Source organism: Hemitrygon akajei, chromosome 8 (genome assembly GCF_048418815.1).
Source record: "Hemitrygon akajei chromosome 8, sHemAka1.3, whole genome shotgun sequence".
Taxonomy (NCBI): Eukaryota; Metazoa; Chordata; class Chondrichthyes; order Myliobatiformes; family Dasyatidae; genus Hemitrygon; species Hemitrygon akajei.
The window spans coordinates 137,044,723-137,068,801 of NC_133131.1; the positions used below are offsets into that span (position 1 = coordinate 137,044,723).

The following is a 24,079-nucleotide window of genomic DNA, read 5'->3' on the forward strand; positions in this document are numbered from 1 at the left end:
AGAAAATTCCAATTAACCGAATCAAATGTCTTTTCAGCGTCCACGCTTATCACTACTGCTTCAATTTTATTTTTTTGTATATGATCCATAATGTGAAGTGTCCTTCATATATTGTCTTGAGTCTGGCATTGTTGTATAAAACCTGTCTGATCATTATGTATCAGTATGGGTAGAAACTCCTCTAATCGTTTGGCCATGATGGAGGTAAATAACCTTTAATCTACATTAAGAACGGATATTGGTCTAAATGACCTGCATTCCATTTTATCCTTGCCTTCTTTCGGTATAGCTGAGATTATCGCTTCCTTCCAACTGGGTGGCAGTTGTGCCTTTTTTAGAGCCCAGTTCAGTGTGGGGAGTAAAACAGGAATTAACTCATTTTTAAATTCTTTGTACCACTCTGCCGTATACCCATCTGATCCTGGAGACTTGCTTAATTTAAGCCTGCTAATTGCAGCTTTTAATTCAACTTCAGTTATGTCAGCAGTCATCCTTCTATTTTGTTCTTTGCTTAAAGTGGGTAAATCTAGAGAATTCAAGAATGTGTCAATTTGGGTTATGCTTCCCCCGGAACTTTGGAATATAGAGTTTTGTAAAACACTTCAAAAGCTTCTTGAATTTCTCTTAGCTTATTTTTTTTTTATCATTTTTGTTCTTGGTTCCCTAATTCTATGAATTGTATTTTCTGCTATCTTTTTTTTGCAGTTTCCACGCCAGTATTTTCATAGATTTCGATCCACTTTCATAATGTCTCTGTTTCAGAAACATTAAGTTTTTCCTGATTTCTTGCTTTGCCAAATTATTTATTTAATTCCTAATTCTTTTAATTTCCCCTAATGTATCCTGTGCCAAATTCAATTTGTGTTTATTCTCTAGTTCCTTCAGCCTATTTTGTAATTCCTCTAATGTCTTATTCCTTATTTTTTTCTTATATGAAGATATCGCTATAATTTTCCCTCTTAAGACCACCTTCAGAGTATCCCATAAAATGGGAGGTGAAACCTCTCCATTATTATTAAATTCTAAGTAGAGACCAATTTCTTTTTTAATTTGTTCCGTAAAGTACGGATCATTGAGTAGACTTGAATTTAGTTTCCAAATAGTATTCTTTGGTTGTAGGTCAAAATCAACAGATAAATATATAGGTGCATGGTCACTTACATCTATTGTCCCAATTCCACAGGTGTTTATTTTGTCTTTGTCTTTTCCAAATGTTATGAAATAGTCTATTCTTGTATATACAGAATGTGGAGCAGAATAATGAGTGTAATCCCTTCTGTCAGGGAAAAGGTCCCTCCATATATCAATTAAACCAACATCCTCAAAAAGTGTATTAACTTTCTTATGTAAAGATTTTGTTTCATAGGTTTTTCTATTGGAAGAGTCTAAGTTTGGTTGTAATTGTAAATTTAAGTCTCCCCCACATATCAGGAGACCTTCTGTTTCCGTTACCATAATATCAGTAATTTTCTGAAAGAAACCAATATCACTTCTCGGGGGTGTGTATATATTGAATAGAGTAACTGAATTGTCACCTATATTCCCCCTTACCAGAATATATCTGCCCTCTTTATCTCCCATTTCGTATACTGGCCTTCATGTCTGTAGTCGCCTCTTCCACTATCTGGTACAACCGTGTCCAGTTGTCATAAAACACTCGAAGTTTAGCAGGGTACGGAGTTTGAAATTTAATCTTATTTTGCTTTAGTACTCGCTTTACTTCAGAATATTCTTTGCATTTCTGGAGGACCGTGGGGGGGGGGGGGATAATCTTGTTCGAAATATATTAATTTATCCTCTAAAAACACTCTCTTCTTACCCCAGGACCTTTGTAGAATCTCCACCTTGGTGCTGTACCGAAGGAATTTAATTATTATTGAGCGTGGCTTTCTATCCTGGGTAGGTTTTTGGACTAACGCATGGTGGGCTCTTTCAACTTCCAGCTTCATAGCCGGGGGAAGATCCAGCACGTCCCGCAGTAACTTTTCGACAAACTCCGTCATAGATGAGCCCTCTGCTCTTTCGGGAACATCGTAGATTCTGATATTTTTCTGCCGTGATCTTCCCTCCAGGTCAAGCAGTTTACCTTCTTGGTGATGTATTACTTTTATTGTCTTACTCAGTATCCGTTCCACATTTTGAACGCGATCTTTCACCTTCTCAATTCGAGTCTCTGACACCGCTATTTTTTGATTAATGCTGGCGAGTTCTGCCTTAATATCACAGAGCTGCTGCTCTATTTCTTTCCGGAACTTTCTTATGTCTTTCAGGATTTCGAACATATTCGCCGCTTCACCTGAATGAGGCCCAGCAGCCGCCTCGCTAGCACGCGGTCGGGTAGGAGAGCCGCTCGCTGCACTCCTCTCGGATGCAGCCTCCGCTGTGTCACTTTTTTTATTTCCATTTCTTTTCCCCATTCTTGCCCCTCTTTTCAGTTCAAATATTTTTTGAAAATTATTATATTTGATGGGTTAACGGGGCTTAATATGCATTTTTCAGGAGGAGCTAGTGACTTGAGCTGCCATTCTCGATGATGACATCACCGGAAACCCTCAGATGATACTATTCTAATGGCTGAAAGTGAGGAGGATCTGAGAAAGTTTCTAATCAAAGTGAAAGAAGAAATTGCAACAGCTGGCTTGTTGCTGAATATTAAGAAAACCAAGATTATGTAGACCAACCCCATTAACTCAGTGGTAATAAATGGAAAGGAAGTGGGGCCAGTGATGGATTTTGTCTTCCTCAGTTCAAAGGTTTCTATAGATGGTAACTGCAGTCAAGAAATTAAATGGTGCTTACTTCTGGGGAGGGCAGCAATGGCAAATTTAGATAAAATATTGAAGAGCAGAGAGATAACATTGTCAATGAAGATCCATATAGTCAAATCTATGGTATTTCCAGTTATGATGTATGGCTGTGAGAGCTGTAAGGCTGAATACAAAAGAATCAAGACCTTTGAACTTGGATGCTGGAGGAAAGTGGTAAGAAAATCCAACAAGTAAGTATTTGAAGAAATACAGCCAGACTACCCAATAGGAGGTTTGATTATGAAACAAAAGCTCAAATATTTTGGCCACACCAGGAGAAGACAGTCATGTTAAGTAAAACAGAAGGTAAAGGAAGGAGAGGACGCAGAGGCTACGATAGATAATATTACTCAGACAATGTGTATGACCTTCGGGGATCTTAGAGAGGCAGTTTCCAACAAGAAGGTCGTGAGGTCACAAACAGTTTAAATCGACTTAATGACTGAACAACAACTATACCTGGGAAACTTGATAAGGCATAAAACACTGTTGCTGTTTATCAGAATACATCAAGTCCAAACTCAAGTTTCAGTTCAATTCGAGTGTAATTATCACTTAACCATACACAAATACTCATGAATACAGCCAAACGAGACAGTGCTATTATGGGGTCAAGGTGCAAAGACACATTACCAACAGTCACACACAGTAAGCACACACAAGGTCACAGTCACGTAATAAGATCCTGGCGGCCAGCCAACCCCACGACGCTGTTCCTTGATGCCCAGTCCTTAGACACACAAGTCAACAAACCCTTATAGAATATCAGTAAAAACACAGCACCACAGAATAGGCAGAATATGCATATATTTCAGAACCCCAGCCCACTGATATCATCTGTCAACCGGCCCCCAAAGCCCGCTAGGTGACATCGCAGCTTAAAGCTCAGTCCTCGCCCCCATGCCCGACTCCTGCTAGGCGAATCTGCGGCTTTGAGGCACAGTCCTCATACGCACAAGCGCATATAAGATATTGGTGAATGCACAACCACACTACTATATATATGTATCTAGTCCACCTGAAATCTTCAGTCACCACAGCTGTACTACGCCATCTCAGACGACTCTTTCTCCAGTGGCTGAAAAGCAGTGACCCCATAACTTGAGGCCTCGACTCCACCTAGTGCAGCCAAAAAAGAAAAATCAGCAGTTGGCAATGCACAGATCTTGTTTTCTCCCACGGGTATCCCTGTGACGGCAGCTCCTACTCCCTTCTGGAGTCTGCACCACACGGCCACCTAGTGAAGTGCAATGGCTTCATTCCTGCACTCCAGCCTGCTGCAAACCGTGGCTTCAGGCTTAGACCTCGCTATGACCGAGGACCTGGCTCCCTCCATCTGCCCCTGCTGTCATCCAATAAATCGAACTTCCAGCACACCAGATTAACAATGTCCAAATGGGGTCTTGCAATCACAAGAAGAGCGATCATGGTGGACACTCGCTATTTGACTGTAAGTCCCTTTCGACTCAGGCACCAACATGTTGCACAGCTCCTTCATTATCTCTGCCAGCGAGCAACTTGTTGATGGTGTAGACCTGCAGTACTATAAGTTCTTAATGTACATCAGGATCTTGCAATCATTCGAAGTAGGTTTAAGTAGAATGGTATACCACCTAATGAAGGAACATTCCTCTGGACCCAGTTGCACAACATGGTACATATAACTCACACACAACACATGATAATATTACTTACTTATGGCATGTTCCACTGCTGGCAGATAGGGCATCTCTATCAGTCCTTGACCATCTTCTCTATTGTGGCCCAGGTGTGGTTCTGGGTCATCATTTCTCCCTCCGTGTAACAGCACCAAGTAGTCTTTGGTCTCCCGCATTTCCTCCACCTTGCAGTGGTCCAATGGAGTGCTGTCTTGATGATGGAGTTGGCCTCTCTTCTCATCATGTGCTCAATCCATCTTCAGCATTCCCTCATGTTTATTGTGGCCACGTTCTCTTGGTGACACTGAACTATTAGGATATGGTTGGAGATCTTTCTTGGCCAGAATATATGGAGGATCTTCCAGAGGATCATGGTGAGGAATGACGACAGCTTGGCAAGGTTGTTCTCTGTCCTTTGTCCACATTTTGCCCCGAACAAGAGTGTGGACAGAACACAGCTCTGGTATAGCTGGACCTTGATCTGGGTGCTGTACCTGAGCCTAATGTAATATTACCACAAATAAATTAGCAAATAATAAGACATACTGTGTTCCTGAAGGTTGACATTTAGCAGAAAGTGCGTTTATGAGCCAAAAAGTAAATAGCATAACTGTACTGGTGCTTCCTAAGTGATAATACCTGGATAGTTCAGTAGTCTCATGGCCTGGTGAAAAAGCTGCTTCCCATTTTAACCTTCCTTGCCTGATGCTATGCTACGTCCTGACTGATGGTAGGAGGTGAAAGAGATTGTGGAACGGATGGGAGGGATCCTTGACAATGCTAAGGGCCCTGTGTACACACACTCCTTATAGATACCTCAGATGGGTGGAAGAGAGACTGCAATGATTTTGATCATCTTTTCAATCCTTTGCAGGGCCATGAGGTCAGATGCTTTGCAATTCCAGTGACAGACGGTGGTGCAACTGGTCAGGACACTCTCAATGGTGCTGCTGTAGAAATTGGTTACAATTATTGGGTGGGTCACTCATCTCCATCTCCTCAGGGATTGGAGATGCTGCTGTGCTTTCTTGACTAAAGAGGTGGTGTTGAGGGACCAGGTGAGATTGTTTGTTATGTGGAGTAGCCGTTTATGTGCACTGAGGAGCAGTTAGCCTGCACCTTCCTAATGTGCACCATCATCTCTTTAGTCTTGTCCATGTTGAGACTCAAGTTGTTGTACTCACTCCATTCTAAAAGCTACCCTACCTCCTTGTCTCATTGTTGCTGCTGATGAGGCAGCCACTGTTTTGTCATCAGCCAGTTTGATGATCAAATTTGATCTGGATCTAGCGGCACATTCAAGCATCAGCATCGGCACAGCAACCCTGCAGGGTACAAATGCTCGGCCTGATGGAGCTGGTGATGTTGCTGCCAACACGGACTGACTGTCACCTTTCTGTAAAGAAATCCAAGATCCAGTTAAAGAGAGAGGTGTTGAGACCCATTGAGGACAGTTTACCCAGTAGCTTCTGAGGGATGATTATATCAAGTACCAAGCTTCTTCTTATCATGTCCACGGACAGTCTATGCATGGCCCAGCCAGAACTGGACACATTTTTACACCTTATTGTTGAATTTGGCAAGATCTGCAACAGTACAGGGTTCCTCTAGCAATGGCCACTGCTCCTTGGATACTCTGCATGTCTGTACCCAAGATTACAAAGAGTACAACGGACGTGGCATGTGTGCAACCAAAATTTTACCTTCATTTATTTTATGGAAAAAAAATGTAATGCCTTTGTTATGCTGTTATACTGTAAGAATTTCATTTTAGCAGTTTCTGTAAAAGCAGTGTGTCCTGCTGGTGGAATGTTTTGGTTTTGACTAAAGATAAGGAGCCATGTTGCTCAACTTAGGAATGTTGCGTTAGCCAATCAGGATGGTGAGGTCAGGAGACGGCTCTAGAGAGAGCTGGGCAGAAAGAGATTTGTCATGGACAGTGGTCGAGTTCATGGTCTTTTGACAGGAGAGGACGACTAGAGAATTCGATCTGAAGGGGAGACCCTAATGCAAGGAGTGATTGTGAGGTGAAGGAATCCATGAAGTGAAGTTCTGCCTGTGATTGGTCTTGAGAATTCAGCACCATGAGTAATGACCATTGCAATATGACATGAACTCCAATGTTTGTTCGTACCTTTAGACTGGTATAATTGCAATGGGCCATTTTATTTTTATCCCTTTACTTTTTATTCTATTAACTGTTTGACAAATCTGAAGATGGTAAATATACTTTTTTTTATAATTTTGTACAGTGTGAGATCTGTTATCTCTTGTTGATAGATTATTGTGTATAGGCAGTACTTACACAACATTTGATGAAGTCGAGGTTCCTTTAATCAGAATTCCCAATGCTCACGATTGTTAAACATCAAATCATACTGAACCTAGATATGTATTTTTTACGAAAAGTGGCTTTCTCACAGCTGAGTAACGTGGATGTTATCAGAGTTTGCATATGAGCCTTGATGAGAAGATTACACACAGTTTTCCTTATTACTTCTGAGAACCTGCTGACACGGACTTTCCCAGAAGTAATAAGGAAAACCCCATAGCTGCACTTATAGACCTTCATTATGGTATTCAGAAAGCAAAGAATTTTAAACCTTACGAGAATACATAATTGAAATCGATTATATGCAATTATCAGTTATAAATTTCCGTTTCTCGTTTGCTTTTCCTAAATTAATTCATGAAATATATTTGGAAATGAAATTGTCTCAAATTTTCTTCACATTACATGCCAAAGAGTCCCCATTCACATCTTTGTAAACGTAGGTTTTTGTAGATTAGCCATTTACCAGGATGAGGTAGGAAGCAGTTTTCCTGATTTTCCTGTGGCTGGGCAGTTAAACTTAATATTCTTCCTTGAGCATTACTGTCTGGGCATTCCAGAAAATATGTGAGCAACTCACAAACACGAAGTCATGCAGGCTCCTGTAAAACAGTGGAGGAAACACTGCATATTGTTACTGAAGAAACATTCATGATAGTCATGCTAAAGCACTGTTATGTTATTCTACAGCATATTAAAGATACAGGGGCAGCTGTCCGAATATCATAAATTTTAAGGAGCATATTAAAATTTCAATAGAGCTCTTTTTTGATGCAACTGAAGTACTGATAAGTGGCACTTCTTTGGAATTAGAGATCCAAAAAGCCAGTTCCACCATTGGCATCTTGGTCAAAATGAATAGTGACGAACTGACAAACCAACATAATGAAACACGTATTGCAGAGGAAAAATCAGAAAGATGTTGTAACAGTCATCCTCCACATTCATCGGTTGCAAATTGCTTCATAGCACCAGCAATCAGTGATCAGCATTCAATTCCTCCCTCTGTCTATAAGGAGTTTGTACGTTCTCCTGTAACTGTGTGAGTTTCCTCCGGGTGCTCTGTTTTCCTCTCCCATTCCAAAGGAAAGTGGATTAGGATTAGTACATTGTGGGCTCGTTATGTGAAGAAAACTGAGTGGTGGCAATGGATATTGGACAGGTGACTTCTTAGACACCTGCTTCACTCAGAGGACACACAGATGGTTTGTTTGAGAGGCTGTTGGACCTTTATGCCCCATTCTCTCCACTACTGAGGCTCTTGTATTCAACTGCAATATATGTAAGCTCCCACTAGCCCAATCATTCTGAAGCTGACTGATGCTATTCACAGTTCAAAGTACATTTATTATCAAAGTATGTGAACATGCAACGTTAAGATTTGTCTCCTTGCAGGCAGCCACAAAACAAACACCCAATAGGACACATTAAAAAGAAGACCATTGTACAACCAATGTGCAGGAAAAAAAAAATTGTACTAACAATAAAAGTAAGCAAAAAAAATTTAGAACTAAAGTTCATGAAACTGAGACCACAGCAACAAAGCCAGTCATCCTCAATCCAGGAGCCTGTTACATGCAGGCCACAGCTTCTGGTCAGTGCAGAGATGAGTAAATCTCACAAGCAGCGAGCTGAACACTGGCCTCAATCCCCGACAATATCAAATGGCCTGGTGCTTAAACTGGCTAAAGAGTAGGTCATTGCTTGTGTTTGGACCTGGGCCCTGCCGCTTCGGTGTGCTTTCAGGCACGGCACCTGCTGCCTCGATATGGCCCACATTTTGCCCTTTCAAATCTGGCCCGCTGCTTAGGTCGATCGAACGTTGGCTTGTTCATTGTCATCGGGCTCCAACCTCACCACTTCCACTCTGCCATGCCTCAGTTTTACTGTGTCAAATCACCTCCAAGTCCACTCCAGCAATAGTTAAACATTAGCTCATTCTTCACTCTCGAGCCTGGGCCTTGACTCAATTCGGCCTGTGCATGCCATACCACAGCCATCTAGCACAGAAATGTCAGGACGTACAGGTGGTTCAAAAGCTCAACTCTGAAAGGGAAGTTACAGGCTATTGATGCAGTGATCATTGTAGAGAAATAATGTGATTAATAAAGTAGTTAGTAGTTTTGCTTGCTATCAGTAAGTCGACACTGTCCTTCACCAGTGCTATCTGAAACCATCATTCTCCATAGACAGTATAATTATATATTGATTTACTGTCAAAAATTCATACACACTAAGTCAAGACGCTTGGGAAATATATGGAGGATGAGAACTCATTGTAGGAGCTGCTGAAGGCAGAAATCCTACATTTAAAACCAGGTTGCACATAAAACAGTGAAGCAAAGGCAAATCATATATCCAAAAGAAACAAGGCCAAATAATCACTGAGACTAGGAGAGTGTTCCAAATTATACAGTGTTATTTGTGAACCATTGCAATGTCAGAACAAGTTCTAAGGAATTAGCACATGCAGAACATATTTAACTGATCAAATTTCACCTGTAAGTAATTCGCAAGAAGGGCAACAATTTCCTTATTACATCTAGCAAACTGCTGATAAGATTTGTTCTATTGCAGCTTGTTCTATATCACAGACCAACATGATATGAAGCTAGCATTTGGGTTGTAAAGGATATCTAATACAGTAATTAGAGCAAAGGAAATGGCCTGTGTGTGACCAATATTTGACCTTCAATTATCTTTGGGAGAACCATAGTTTTCCTTACTACTACTGGGAAACTGCTGACACAGTCGGTCCTCAGAGCAACACTTACACATTTTCATTATGGAGTTCAGAAAGAAAAGAGTTTTAAATTTCATGAGAATTCATCATTGAAATCAATTGTATGCAATTATCAATTATAAATTTGTGTTGCTCGTTTGCTTTCTACCAGTTCCAAACTGCGATGGGGGTGAATGTGGGACATAAGTGCCCCACATTACAGTTGTTGGGAAGTGAATGGTCAATTCCGTCATCCTGGTGTGTGATCATATTTGCTCTGGAAAATAACAAACCACGCACAATTTTGTGATCAACATCCCTGAAACCATTTGGAGAATTCTGCTTTTTACATTCTGAATCATTCTGCTCACAGTTCATAGAGACTTCAAAGGAAACATGTTATTAACAGTGTATTTTTATAGTTGTGAACATTGATTTCAGGAAGGGGTGCAGTGCACATGCTTCTGGCTATATTGACAGTATCGATGTTGAGTGGGCTGAGAGTTTCAAGTTCCTCAGAGTGAATATTACCAATAGCTTGTCCTGGTCCAACCATGTTGATGACACAGACAAGAGATCTCACCAATGCCTTTACTTCTTCTGGAAGCTAAAGAAATTCAACACGTCCCCTTTAACTCTTACCAATTTTTATTGATATTCCAGAGAAAGCAATCTGCCTGAATGCATAACAGCTGGGTTTGGCAATTAGATTAGATTGTGAGGACACTCAGTCCTCATTTATTGTTGTTTAGAAATGCATGCATTAAGAAATGATGCAATGTTCCTCCAGTATGATATCACAAAAACACATGACCATATAACCATATAACAATCACAGCACGGAAACAGGCCATCTCGGCCCTCCTAGTCCGTGCCGAACTCTTAATCTCACCTAGTCCCACCTACCCGCACTCAGCCCATAACCCTCCACTCCTTTCCTGTCCATATACCTATCCAATTTTACCTTAAATGACACAACTGAACTGGCCTCTACTACTTCTACAGGAAGCTCATTCCACACAGCTATCACTTTCTGAGTAAAGAAATACCCCCTCGTGTTTCCCTTAAACTTTTGCCCCCTAACTCTCAAATCATGTCCTCTCGTTTGAATCTCCCTACTCTCAATGGAAACAGCCTATTCACGTCAACTCTATCTATCCCTCTCAAAATTTTAAATACCTCGATCAAATCCCCCCTCAACCTTCTATGCTCCAATGAATAGAGACCTAACTTGTTCAACCTTTCTCTATAACTTAAGTGCTGAAACCCAGGTAACATCCTAGTAAATCGTCTCTGCACTCTCTCTAATTTATTGATATCTTTCCTATAATTCGGTGACCAGAACTGTACACAATATTCCAAATTTGGCCTTACCAATGCCTTGTACAATTTTAACATTACATCCCAACTTCTGTACTCAATGCTCTGATTTATAAAGGCCAGCATTCCAAAAGCCTTCTTCACCACCCTATCTACATGAGACTCCATCTTCAGGGAACTATGCACTGTTATTCCTAGATCTCTCTGTTCCACTGCATTCCTCAATGCCCTGCCATTTACCCTGTATGTTCTATTTGGATTATTCCTGCCAAAATGTAGAACTTCACACTTCTCAGCATTAAACTCCATCTGCCAACGTTCAGCCCATTCTTCTAACTGGCATAAATCTCCCTGCAAGCTTTGAAAACCCACCTCATTATCCACAACACCTCCTACCTTAGTATCATCGGCATAATTACTAATCCAATTTACCACCCCATCATCCAGATCATTTATGTATATTACAAACAACATTGGGCCCAAAACAGATCCCTGAGGCACCCCGCTAGTCACCGGCCTCCATCCCGATAAACAATTATCCACCACTACTCTCTGGCATCTCCCCTCTAGCCACTGTTGAATCCATTTTATTACTCCAGCATTAATACCTAACGACTGAACCTTCTTAACTAACCTTCCATGTGGAACTTTGTCAAAGGCCTTGCTGAAGTCCATATAGACTACATCCACTGCCTTACCCTCGTCAACATTCCTCGTAACTTCTTCAAAAAATTCAATAAGGTTTGTCAAACATGACCTTCCATGCACAAATCCATGCTGGCTACTCCTAATCAGATCCTGTCTATCCAGATAATTATAAATACTATCTCTAAGAATACTTTCCATTAATTTACCCACCACTGATGTCAAACTGACAGGTCTATAATTGCTAGGCTTACTTCTAGAACCCTTTTTAAACAATGGAACCACATGAGCAACATGCCAATCCTCCGGCACAATCCCCGTTTCTAATGACATCTGAAAGATCTCAGTCAGAGCTCCTGCTATCTCTACACAAACTTCCCTCAAGGTCCTGGGGAATATCCTGTCAGGACCCGGAGATTTATCCACTTTTAAATTTCTTAAAAGCGCCAGTACTTCCACCTCTTTAATTGTCATAGGTTCCATAACTTCCTTACTTGTTTCCCACACCTTACACAATTCAATATCCTTCTCCTTAGTGAATACCGAAAAGAAGAAATTGTTCAAAATCTCTCCCATCTCCCTCGGCTCCACACATAGCTGACCACCCTGATTCTCTAAGGGACCAATTTTATCCCTCACTATCCTCTTGCTTTTAATATAACTGTAGAAACCTTTTGGATTTACTTCCACCTTATTTGCCAAACCAAACTCGTATCTTCTTTTAGCTTTTCTAATCTCTTTCTTAAGATTCCTTTTACATTCTTTATATTCCTCGAGCAATTCTTTTACTCCATGCTGCCTATATCTACTGTAGACATCCCTCTTTTTCCGAACCAAGTTTCTAATATCCCTTGAAATCCTGGCGCTTTCAAACCTTTAACCTTTCCTTTCAACCTAACAGGAACATAAAGATTCTGTACCCTCATAATTTCACCCTTAAATGACTTCCATTTCTCTATTACATCCTTCCCATAAAACAACTTGACCCAATCCACTCTCTCTAAATCCCTTCACATCTCCTCAAAGTTAGCCTTTCTCCAATCAAAAATCTCAACTCTAGGTCCAGTCCTGTCCTTCTCCATAATTATATTGAAGCTAATGCTATTGTGATCACTGGACCCGAAGTGCTCCCCAACACATACATCTGTCAGCTGACCTATCGCATTCCCTAACAGGAGATCCAACATTGATAGACCAAGACTAACTTACAAAAACCACATAATTATAACATATAGTTACAACAGTGCAAAACAATACCGTAATTTGATAAGGGCAGACCATGGACACAGTAATAAAAAGTCTCAAAGTCCTCGATAGCCCATGATCTCACGTAGACGGTAGAAGGAAGAATACTTCCTGCCATGAACCTCCAGCACTGCAAAGCTTCACGATGCAGCCTCTGGAAGCATCCGACCACAGCCAACTCTGAGTCCGTCTGAAAAACTTTGAGCCTCCGACCAACCCTACGACACCGAGCACCGAGCACCATCTCTGCTGAGCACTTCAACCCTGGCCCCGGCTGCCAAGCAACAGGCAAAGCCGAGGATTCGGGGCCTTCCTCTCCGGAGATTTTTCGATTGCACAGTAGCAGCGGCAGTGAAACAGGCATGTCAGAAGTTTCACCAGATGTTCCTCCGTGCTTCTCACGCCCGTCCCGATGAAATCAGGATTGTGCACAATTTCTCTGTGCGTGACCACAAGAAACTGCAGAGAGTTGTGGACAAGCTTGGTACATCACAGGAACCAGTATCCGCTCTATGGATTCTGTCTACACTTTTCGCTGTCTCAGTAAAGCAACCAGCATAATCCAAGTCTCCACATACCCCAGACATGTTCTCATCTCCCCTCTCCCATCAGGCAGGAGATACTAAAGACTGAAAGCACGTACCACCAGGCTCAAAAACAGCTTCTATCCCACTGTTATCAGTCTCTTGCATGAGCCTTTTTACTACCTCATTATTACTATACACTTTAACATTTATCTACACGGCACTCTTTCGATAGCTTTTACTCTTCATTCTACATTATTTATTTTTCACCTTATACAAGCTCAATGCTCTGTGTAATGATTTGATCTGTATAAACCATATGCAAGACAAGCTTTTCTCTGTATCTTGGTGCATGATACAATAATAAATCAATAAACCATTTATTTCTGTGGGAATTGAGTTATGCAGCTAAAACAACATGAGGTCAGTGAGATGCAGCAGAGTTAGGGACTGAGAAGTTAATGGCTGTCACAGCCACAACAATCAACAGCACAGTAGCCTAGTGGTTAACACAATGTTTAACAGTACCAGAGACCTGGGTTCAATTCCCGTCGCTGCCTTTAAGGTGTTTCTACATTCTCCCCATAACCACTCGGTTTCCTGCAGGTGCTTGGGTTTCCTCCCACTGTCCAAAGACATACCGGTTGGTAGGTTAACTGGTCATTGTAAACTGCCCTGTGGTCAGGCTAGAACTAAAATGGAGGATTGCTGGGTGGCAGGGCTTGTAAGTCCGGAAGGGCCTACTCCATGCTGTATCTTATGAAATAAACAAAATAAATTACTGTAGGGATCAGGTTCGAGGACAAGAAGTATCCTTCAGTTTTGGAACTTTTGCTTTATTTTGCCTCGATGAGATTAGATCATGGATACAAATTTACAACAGGCTTGTAAACATTCAGTCTCAGGTGTCAATCCAGAGCATCCATCATCAAGGAACCCCACCAACCAGACCATGATCTCTTCTCACTGCTGCCATCAGGAAGAAGGTACAGGAGCCTCAGGACCCACACCGCAAGGTTCAGGAACAGACTCAACCATCAGATCCTTGAGCCAAATTGAATAAATTCACTCAAACTCACTCACCCCATCACTTAATTTCTCACAACATCTTTTTTCGATAATTATTGCTTATTTGTTATTATTATTGTTGCATTTTTATTTTTTCTCAGCTCAAGCTGGTGAATTCTAAGGTACAGACATAGCCAAGCACACTCATTTTTCAATTGCTAGAAACTTTCTGACTATTCTAATGGTGTATAGTATTGTGGCTTTCTGAAGATTTACCGTAGATTCCGGATTTTAAGCCGCTACTTTTTTCCCACATTTTGAACAGCTTTGAACTTTGCGGCCTTTAATCCGAAGCGGCTAATACATGATTTTTTTCATGCCGCCTCGTAAACATTTTGCCTCATAACAGTAGACCAATAAAATTGATGAGTAGTTCACAGAGGTCCAATGAAGTTGTACGATAAATCAAGCGCACTTTCACAATTAAATTATTGTAAATCAGTCATTTGTACTCACCCTCATCAACATGGAAAACACTCGAAGCATTGTGCTGCCTTATGGCAGTTATTTAGTTTATAATATTTTCGCTTAGTAATTCATTTTCTAGTTAAAGTTAGAAGAGTTTTAACTATATTTGTTTTCTGTACTACATCGCGGGATGCTATGACGTCACACCCGGTTTCGCGGTGTCTTGTGGGAAAAATGCCGTTTGCGATAAACGGAAAGGTGGGGGTCGAGCGGCGGAGCGGCATTAGATCTGAGCGAAACGCTGCTTTTAAGTTAAAGGCGATCAATAACTTTTCCTGGTAGGCTGCAGTATATATATTTTTTACCAGTCGTTAGGAGATATTGGAATGTTGTTCAGTAAAGAAGTATACGCAACGTATATTTAAAAGTAGCCGCGTTACGGGCACGGTTCGAAAAAAAGCATTTGCAATATGTATTTGTTTTTGTTACCATATGGATTTAATTAAAAGTTAAAAAATCCTCACGTGTAATATCTTTCTGTGTAAATATCTCATATTACAACGTGGGACACCTGCGGCCTAAAATCCGGTGCGGCCTTTACAATTAAAAAATTGATTTTATTTCTAAAATTAGAGCCAGCAGCTTTTAATCAGGTGCGCTCTGTAGTCCGGAATCTACGGTATATAAATATTACTGAGCAGGCCTAAATGTTTAATGCTATTGTGTAGTGACTTTTGGATGACTCCAGCTGTAGATATTGTGTACCCTGTTCTTGTTCCATAGTCTTTCAATTTCTTTTTTAAATTCAGTATATTTTTTGGTGTTTTTCACTTCCTAATTTCTGCATATCATGTACGTTTGGAATGGCTGTATCTGTTCAGTAATCTGTTCTTGCTTATTTAGCCTATAATGTTATATCTCGATGATTATTATGGATCGTCCTAACTGTAATAATGGATCGGTCATCAATTGTCTTGAATTTGTTGGTCTTTTATTCTGTATTTTTGATAATTTTTTGGTGGAAACCTCCTGGTCATATATTGCCACAAGGGAGAGATCGCCAGCATGAAGTCAAGCGTTTGACACTTCCTTGTTGACATCTGTTCTGCTTGGGTCGTGGAGGATGTCTTCCATGGAGGGTCGTGCTCTTCCATTGGTTAACATTTTTCTTCTATAGTGATAATTTCTTCATTTTTCTGGGTTGTGCTTTCATTTAGGTTTAGTGGTGTGTATTTCTTATCAGAATTACATAGGTTCACGTGGAGTGCTGAATCCGGTTTTCATTGATGAAAGTATATCCTTAGATGTTTTATCTGACTGTTGGGCAACTGTTTTATGCCAGTTATTCTCCTTCCTCCTGCTGTCCTAGGTACTGTTAACCTAGGTGTGTTTTACACATTGATTATTTGATCATCTTGTGTGTGATTTTCCATTGATTCCTTTGTTTTTCTTTGTATTTACTGTGGATGCCTGAAAGAAAATAAAACTCTGGGTTGTATATGATGATACTTATGTATTTTGATAATAAATTTACTTTGAACTTTGAATAGTAGTGAGTCTATGCTGCCATGTCAGAGGTGCAAAACTTTTCATGAATGCTCAAGATAATTATCTTCTTATGCTCAGCTGAATTTAAATGATTCTTTTGAAAATTATCAGGGAGATTTCCCAGTTTCCTGAATGAAACATCCTTTGTCCATCACCAAATCTTGTTTTGCATGAACAGCTTACAAGTAAAAATAATTCATTCATCCTGAGCAGGTGAAGTCAGACTGAAATAAATATTTCTGGGCTACGCAAACAAGCAGAGAGGGAAGCAGCAGCTTTTATCAAACAGATGATGATGACTGATGGTGATAATGGAAATTGTACCAGCTATCCGTACGTGCAGAAGTTGCTGCTGTTCCCACAGTGACCAGAACTCACTGTTACAGCCCTGATTCCTGACATCCCAGCCTGAGGAGCCTCTGCAGAAATACTCACTTCTACTAACCTAGTAAAATGTGTGCCAGTTATTTCCAGATCAGGCTTTCCAAAAGTCCCTTAGTTTAAAAAATTACCAGTTTTTTTTCAATGGGAAATCTACTATGCTCTGTATATTATTATTATTATTATTATTATTATTATTATTATTATTATTATTATTATTATTATTATTTCTCCCATAAGGTTTCTGGCCTTGTGCAAAGTCTTGAGCAGGTCTTGAACAAAGAAAAAACATAAGTAGGTTATTGCAACACAGAGAATTGAGGTTTTCAATTAAATACAAAACAAGTTGAGAGTTTTCAGTCATAGTTCTCCTAGCAGTGACCATGGAACAGCTCACATACGTACTACAATGTGGAGGAAGCCATTCAATCCATTGCCTTCCAACAACGTAATCCCATCAGTACAATTTCGCCCTTTGTACTCCCCATTCCACACAGTGATGCAGCCTGTCAGAATACTCTCCATGGTACATCTATAGAATTTTTAAGTGTAGTTGTTGACATACCAAATCTCTTCAAACTCCAAATGAAGTATGGTCGCTGTCTTGCCTTCTTTATAACTGCATTGATAGGAGTGAGCATTTAGAAGTTAGGAGTGAGCAGTTTCAAGTTCCTGGGTGTCAAGATCTCTGAGGAACCTGGTCCCAACATATCGATGTAGTTATATGTGCAAGGTGCCGTAGAGTGTTGGGCTCCGAGGATTATAGGGCACTTGAATTGGTTAATCACTTAGAGTTCCTTGTATTTGTCTTGAGCGACTCACTCTTTCCGATGTGGTCTCCTACTGCTTTCTGTTTAAGTTTGTTCAGTTTATTTTGATAGGTTCAGGGAATCATGTTACTTGTATATTTAAGTGGATGCCTGATTAGCACTAACCACAGGGTTCTAGTTTTGAGGATGTTATTTTTCTCAGCGTTGCTTGGCCGAGCTTCTGATGTTCTTTTGGATTTGTGATGAATTAACTCTCATTGCTGTCTCCACATTGAAATCTGTATTTCCTCTGCACTTGGGTTCCGATATTGCCAGCGCACATTTTGACAGATCAACATGTACAACACGCTGGAGGAACTCAGCAGGTCGGGCAGCATCCGTTGAAATGAGCAGTCAACGGTTCAGGCCGAGACCCTTCGTCAGGACTGAAGAAGGAGGGGGCAGGTGCCCTATAAAGAAGGTGGGGGGAGGGTGGGAAGGAGAAGGCATGTGGGTCTACTATGGGTAGTAGAAGAAGGCAGAACCATGAGAGAGGTGATAGGCAGCTGGAGGAGGAGGCAGAATGAAAGTGGGATGGGGGAAGGGAGAGGGAGAGAATTACCAGAAGTTGGAGAATTCAATGTTCATACCAAGGGGCTGGAGACTACCCAGATGGTATATGAGGTGTTGCTCCTCCAACCTGAGTTTGGCCTCATCATGACAGTAGAGGAGGCCATGTAGAGGCAAAGCCAATGAAATTGATGAGCTTAGCATGGGTGCAGGAAGCAGCACCAATGTAGTTGTCAATGCAGCGAAGGAAAATTTGGGGAGCAGTACCAATATAGATTTGGAGCATAGGCTGTTCCACATAACCCATGAAGAGGCAGGTATAGCTGGGGCCCATGTGAGTGTCCATACTTACACCCTCAGTTTCTGTAGTGCTTGGCTGTATGGCCTACAATGGTTCCCTCAATATATTAATTTCTGATTAAATGCAGCACCATGTTTGTTTACCAGGAAAATATTGCGGAGTAATCCTGTGGCCTGGAAGAAGTTTAGTAAGTGCACTTGGTGGTATCTTGTCTGCATCTTGTTACAATAATATGGTTTCTAATTTCTATTGTATGCCTGTAATGTATTTGACAAGCTCTATCAACAAATATTACATGTTATTCCAGTGAGAATGACAATACAATGTGCAATTTTATTCACTTTAAATTGAGGTATTTCACTGGTATTAAGTGTCAAACTAATTCATCATATTTTCACATCTCCAGGTATCGGTGTGGACGACATGTTTGTTATGCTTTCAGGCTGGCAAAAGACAAAAGTTAAAGATAAAGTTGAAAAACGTTTGGCAGACACGTATGCTGAAGCAGCTGTTTCCATCACAATCACCACATTGACTGATGTTTTAGCCTTTTATATTGGCATCATGACACCTTTTCGATCTGTGCAATCATTTTATGTTTACACTGGTACAACAGTTCTGTTCTGCTTTATTTATAACATTACATTTTTTGGAGCTGTTCTTGCACTGAATGGGAGAAGGGAAGCCAGTAACAGGCACTGGCTGACATTCAGAAAGGTTGACAAAGATCCTAAACCAGGAGGATCTACACTGACCACCATGTGTTGTGTAGGTGGGGCTTATGATCCGAAAACAGGTACCGAATCAGAGCATCCAATCTACTACTTCATGAAGGAATATTACGGTCCATTCCTCACCAACGGATGGACCAAGGCAGCTGTGGTTTTCCTGTATTTAGGATATTTAGCTGCCAGTATTTATGGCTGTTTACAGATCAAGGAAGGAATTGATCTCAGAAATCTGGCCGTTGATGATTCATACGTGATTCCCTTCTAAGATGCACAAAGAGATTTTTTCTCAGAGTATGGACCACGAGTCATGGTCACTGTCACTGAATCTGTAGATTATTGGAATTCCACTGTGCGGAGTGATATTGAAACCTGTATGGAGAGATTTGAAAACCTCTCATATGTAGATCGGGAACTGTCAGTGTCCTGGCTTCGTATCTGCGTTAGTGCAAGTAACAGTATAGATATAAACAAGCAAGATATATTCATGACAAACTTAGCAACATTCCTTCAGTATGCCCCTGCATTCAAACAAGATATTGACATTTCAGAAAATGAACTGAGCATTAGTGCTTCACGTTTTTTCATTCAAACCATGAATGTCAATAGCTCAGTTGCTGAAAAAAACGTACTGACTGAATTAAGAGATCTGGCAAAGAAATGTAGAATTCCCTTGCTGGTATATCACTCTGCATTTATCTATTTTGATCAATATCTTGTTATAGTAACCAACACAATACAGAATGTAGTTGTGGCTGCTCTTGCGATGCTTCTTATTGCTTTATTGTTAATACCTAATCCGGTCTGTTCTCTGTGGGTCACACTTGCAACAGCATCGGTTTTAGTGGGTGTAACTGGGTTCATGGCTTTTTGGGATGTAAATTTAGATTCCATATCGATGATTAATCTGGTCATCTGCATCGGCTTTTCAGTGGATTTTTCAGCTCACATTTCCTATGCATTTGTTTCAAGTGGCAAAAGCAGTTACAATGAACGAGCTATCGATGCATTGTATGCTCTTGGGTATCCCATTATCCAGGGAGCAGTTTCAACCATTCTGGGTGTGGTTGTGCTGGCTGCTGCAGGAAGTTACATCTTCAGGACATTTTTTAAAATCATGTTTCTTGTAATATCTTATGGGGCAGTTCATGGTCTTGTATTCCTGCCTGTGTTTCTAACTTTCTGTGGACTCAATAAAAAGTCAAACAAGGAAACAAATCAGCCGGAAAGATTTTCACCAAACAAAGGTCAGTCACATTTTGGAAGAACAGACAATGTGGTAAATTTGCAGAAAAACCACATGTATTACAACGAAGCATATGAAAGTCCAAAACCTGGCAACTTTAATCTAAAAGGCAAACGTGTGGAAATGCCTAATCCAGATTGTCCATAATACTGTGGATACACAAAGGGGTGGCAGCTGCTGGATTCTGGAGCAACAAACAGTCTGCCTTTCCCCTCTCCCCTGATGGTTCCCATTATTACCTTCCTTATATCAGACTCCACCATTGGTAGCCTATTCCTGCTTATCATCCCCTAGGATCTGTCCCCAACCTCACCCTCCCCACCCTCCTCCTGGCTCAATCTTCCTCCTTTTCTTTGTCTGGTTCCATCTTATCATGTCTCTGAACTCCACCGTTCCCTCGCCACAACCTCATTAGATCTGTTTGTCATCCTTCCTCCCTCAGTCCACCAATTACTTCTGGCCTCCGTGTCACTGTAAAATAATGTACAATAATGACGCTCTTTAAAAAAAAAGGTGGTTATTGATTTTTTTTCAATTACTTTCATTTTTATTTGTACATAATCATCACTAAATTGTTTGTTTACTGAAGAGTATACAGTACTGAAATATTTTTAGATATAATTCATTCAGTGCATAGAGTATTTATATAATGTATTTCTATTTTAGCTTACAATCTTTGTAATATGTTCAGAAGTTAAAGCTCATGATATTCACCAGTGCTGTGCAGTATGATGTTTTCTTGTCTAAGTTTAATTCAGTTTTATGATATCACCTCATAACATGAACCTATGCAACAGTTGTGAAGTGGGCGATTGTATTGTATTAAATGTTGCCCAAAATAATCCACCCCTGAGGACCACTTATTTCTCTTGTTCATTACTTGCCAATAAGCTCACATCTGCACCTCGACTGACTAAAACTTCTTCAACATTTCAGTCACAAACAAGAGAAAATCTGCAGATTCTGGAAATCCAAGCAACACACACAAAATGCTGGAGGAACTCAGCAGGCCAGGCAGGATATACGGAAAAGAGTATAGTCGATGTTTTGGGCTGAGACCCTTCAGCAGATTTTGTTTCAGTGTTGTGTTTTCAAAAATTGTTTCTGGTACATTAAAAAAGCTTGGTCTGTGCTGACTTGTCACTTAACCACTTCCCTATTCTGTTTCCCAATACACTATCCAGGGGTGTTCTGCGAATACACTAATAACTATTAAGTCATTCATATTTGCAATATGATTTATAATTGCTTCCTCTGGCATTTGTCTTTGTGTTGAGTTTGAAAATGAAATATTTAATATTTTATTTAGAGATAAAGTGTGGAACAACCCTTCTGGCCCATGAGCTGCACCTTCCAGCAAAATTAGCTTAATGTCAGGACAATTTACAATTAACCTTCTAACCGCTATGTCTTTGGAATGTGGGAGGAAACCAGAGCACCCTGAAGAAACCCACGCATTTCACAGGGAGGACTTATAAGCTCCTTACAGACAGGTGTTGGAACTGAACTCTGAACTCCAATACCCTGAACTGTAAAAGTGTCACACTAAGTATGTTAGATATCTGGGTTGAAGTGCGCAATTAAGTTTGCAACAATTTCATCAAATTGTATTTTTCCCATTCACCGATGACCCCATTGAGTTATACAATATTGTCACTTATTGTCTTTAAAATCTTCCTTTACTTCTGCAGCCTGGGACTTTCAGATACCCTGTGCTCATCAGCATTGCAGTGTATAGGGGTTCGAAAATGCCCCTGAGCAGATCACTTTCAATTTTATAACCGTGTGATAAACAGAATTATTACTGTAAATGTATGTCCCTCATTTGTTTTCACCAAGTTAATTTGTGAAATAGACTTAGAAATAAAATTGCATCAAATTTTCTTCAATTTAGCAATTTTTATTTGTAAAACTGGCTTTCTGTAGTTTCTCCGGTCAGTGGATGAGGTAGGAAAGAGTTTTCTTGATATGTCTTACAGTTGGGAGACCATCCAGCTGGCCAGCTAAAACATCTTCCCCTTTGCTGCTTACTCCCAGAAAATTCAGGTAAATGCATGAACAACCCATAGCAAAATATCACGAAGGCTCCTGCAAAACAGTGGAGAAAGCACAGCACATTGTTACTGAAGGAACATTAGGGATAGAAATGCTGAAACAATGATTTTCATGGTGTTTGAGCCCATTGAATCCTCAACATGGTCTGCTCATCTTCATTTAGATGATGTGGCATCATGCCCACTTGTGTCACCATGACAACTGGATCTTCCTCTCCCACTGCAAATTCCTCTGCAGGTCAAATAAGATGTCTCGAGCCCGGGCACCAGGTAGGGAAGGCAGCCTTTGGGATGTTCTATCCCTGCAGCAGAGAACTTTATCTATTCCCCTGCTATGCTATCCCCAATTAACACCACATTTCTCTTCCCTCCCCCCTCTTGAATAGCTCCCTGAACCAAAGTGTCACAGTTAGGTTGCTCATCCTTCCTACAGCCCCCACTCTCAATCAGGCAGGGAGCAAGAATCTCAGACCTTCTGGACAAGCTCAAGGGCTGAGGATCCTCCAGCACTGTCTCACTGTCCCACTACCTGCCTCACTCCTGTCACACCCTCTTGTCCCTGATCACAGACCAAATTTCAGGCAGCAAATCTAATGGGTGTGCCTACCTCCTAAAACAGAGAATCCGGGTAACTCTCCTTCTCCATGATGTGCCGCAGTGTTTGAAGATCAGGTTCCAGGTCATCATCTTTAAACCTGAGTTCCTCGAGCAGCCAGCACTTGCTGCAGATGTGGTTACGAGGAACCACAGTGGGTCCACCAGCTCCCACATCATGCAGCTACAGCTCATCACCTGATCAGAAACAGAGCATCACCTAAAACGCTGAATCTTTAGTATACAAGCCCCAGCCTGTCATAAGGTGGGCGCTGGGAGCAGACACAAATGCAAGACACAGACACTGAAGTACTAGGAACTAGACTGGACTAGATTTAGGGAAGGGACAGGACACAGACTAGGAGCTGGGACAGGAACCCAGACTTGGGCTAGGACTTCAGCTAGAAAAGTGGGACCAGGACAAGGAACTATGAACTAGGAGCCTGTGGTTGGACTCTGAGCCAGAGACAGGACAAGGACCCAGAACCTGGGTCTTGACTCAGTCTTGGACCCCAGAACTAGGTGAGGACATGACGTGGCTACAGGACTGGACATGGCTAGGGTTCTTCGAGGCTTGGCTGCATGACTAGGTGGGGCTTGAGTTCTTCGAGGCTTGGCTGCAGGACTAGACGTGGAACTCCTGCACAGGATGAGGCACATGGACAGGGCAAGAACCCAAAGCCTTGACTCGATCTTGGGACACCTGAACACAGAACCTCGGTGTTGAGAGACCAGGAACACGGACCCTTGGTCTTGAGAGAACAGGAACACAGGGACATGGAACAGAGCCGGGACCCCCCCTTTGGAAAAGGACTTAGGGCTGGGGCTCTACACAGTCAGGACCCCTCCTTGGGAGCAGGACGTAGGGCTGGGACTCATACACAGAACACAGAGAGACATTTCCTGACACAAGGTAGCAGCAAACAGCTGGACCTACCCAGTGAAGGCGTGGACACAGAGACAGTTTCAAACAATGATAGATGGTTCCTTAACTGGACACAGCAAGGCTCCGGTCTTGCTCCAGCAGTAGAACCTGACAGCGATACAGGCGAGGTTGCAGGCAAGGCTTCAGGCAAAGGGAAGGGAACAGTCCAGAAAATGAAATTCTTCTTCTTCTTCTTCTTCTTCTTCTTCTTCTTCTTCTTCTTCTTCTTCTTCTTCTTCTTCTTCTTCTTCTTC

At 41.2% G+C, this 24,079-nt stretch overlaps 1 protein-coding gene across 1 annotated transcript; it reads left to right on the forward strand.

Moving 5' to 3' along the window:
• Positions 1-4,784: 4,784 nt before the first annotated feature.
• Positions 4,785-21,012, forward strand: LOC140732542 (patched domain-containing protein 3-like). Its single transcript, XM_073055310.1, is given in 2 exon segments — positions 4,785-4,839; positions 18,685-21,012. Coding segments are annotated over 2 exon segments (1,770 nt in total). The 3' UTR covers positions 20,400-21,012.
• The last annotated feature ends 3,067 nt before the right edge of the window (positions 21,013-24,079 follow it).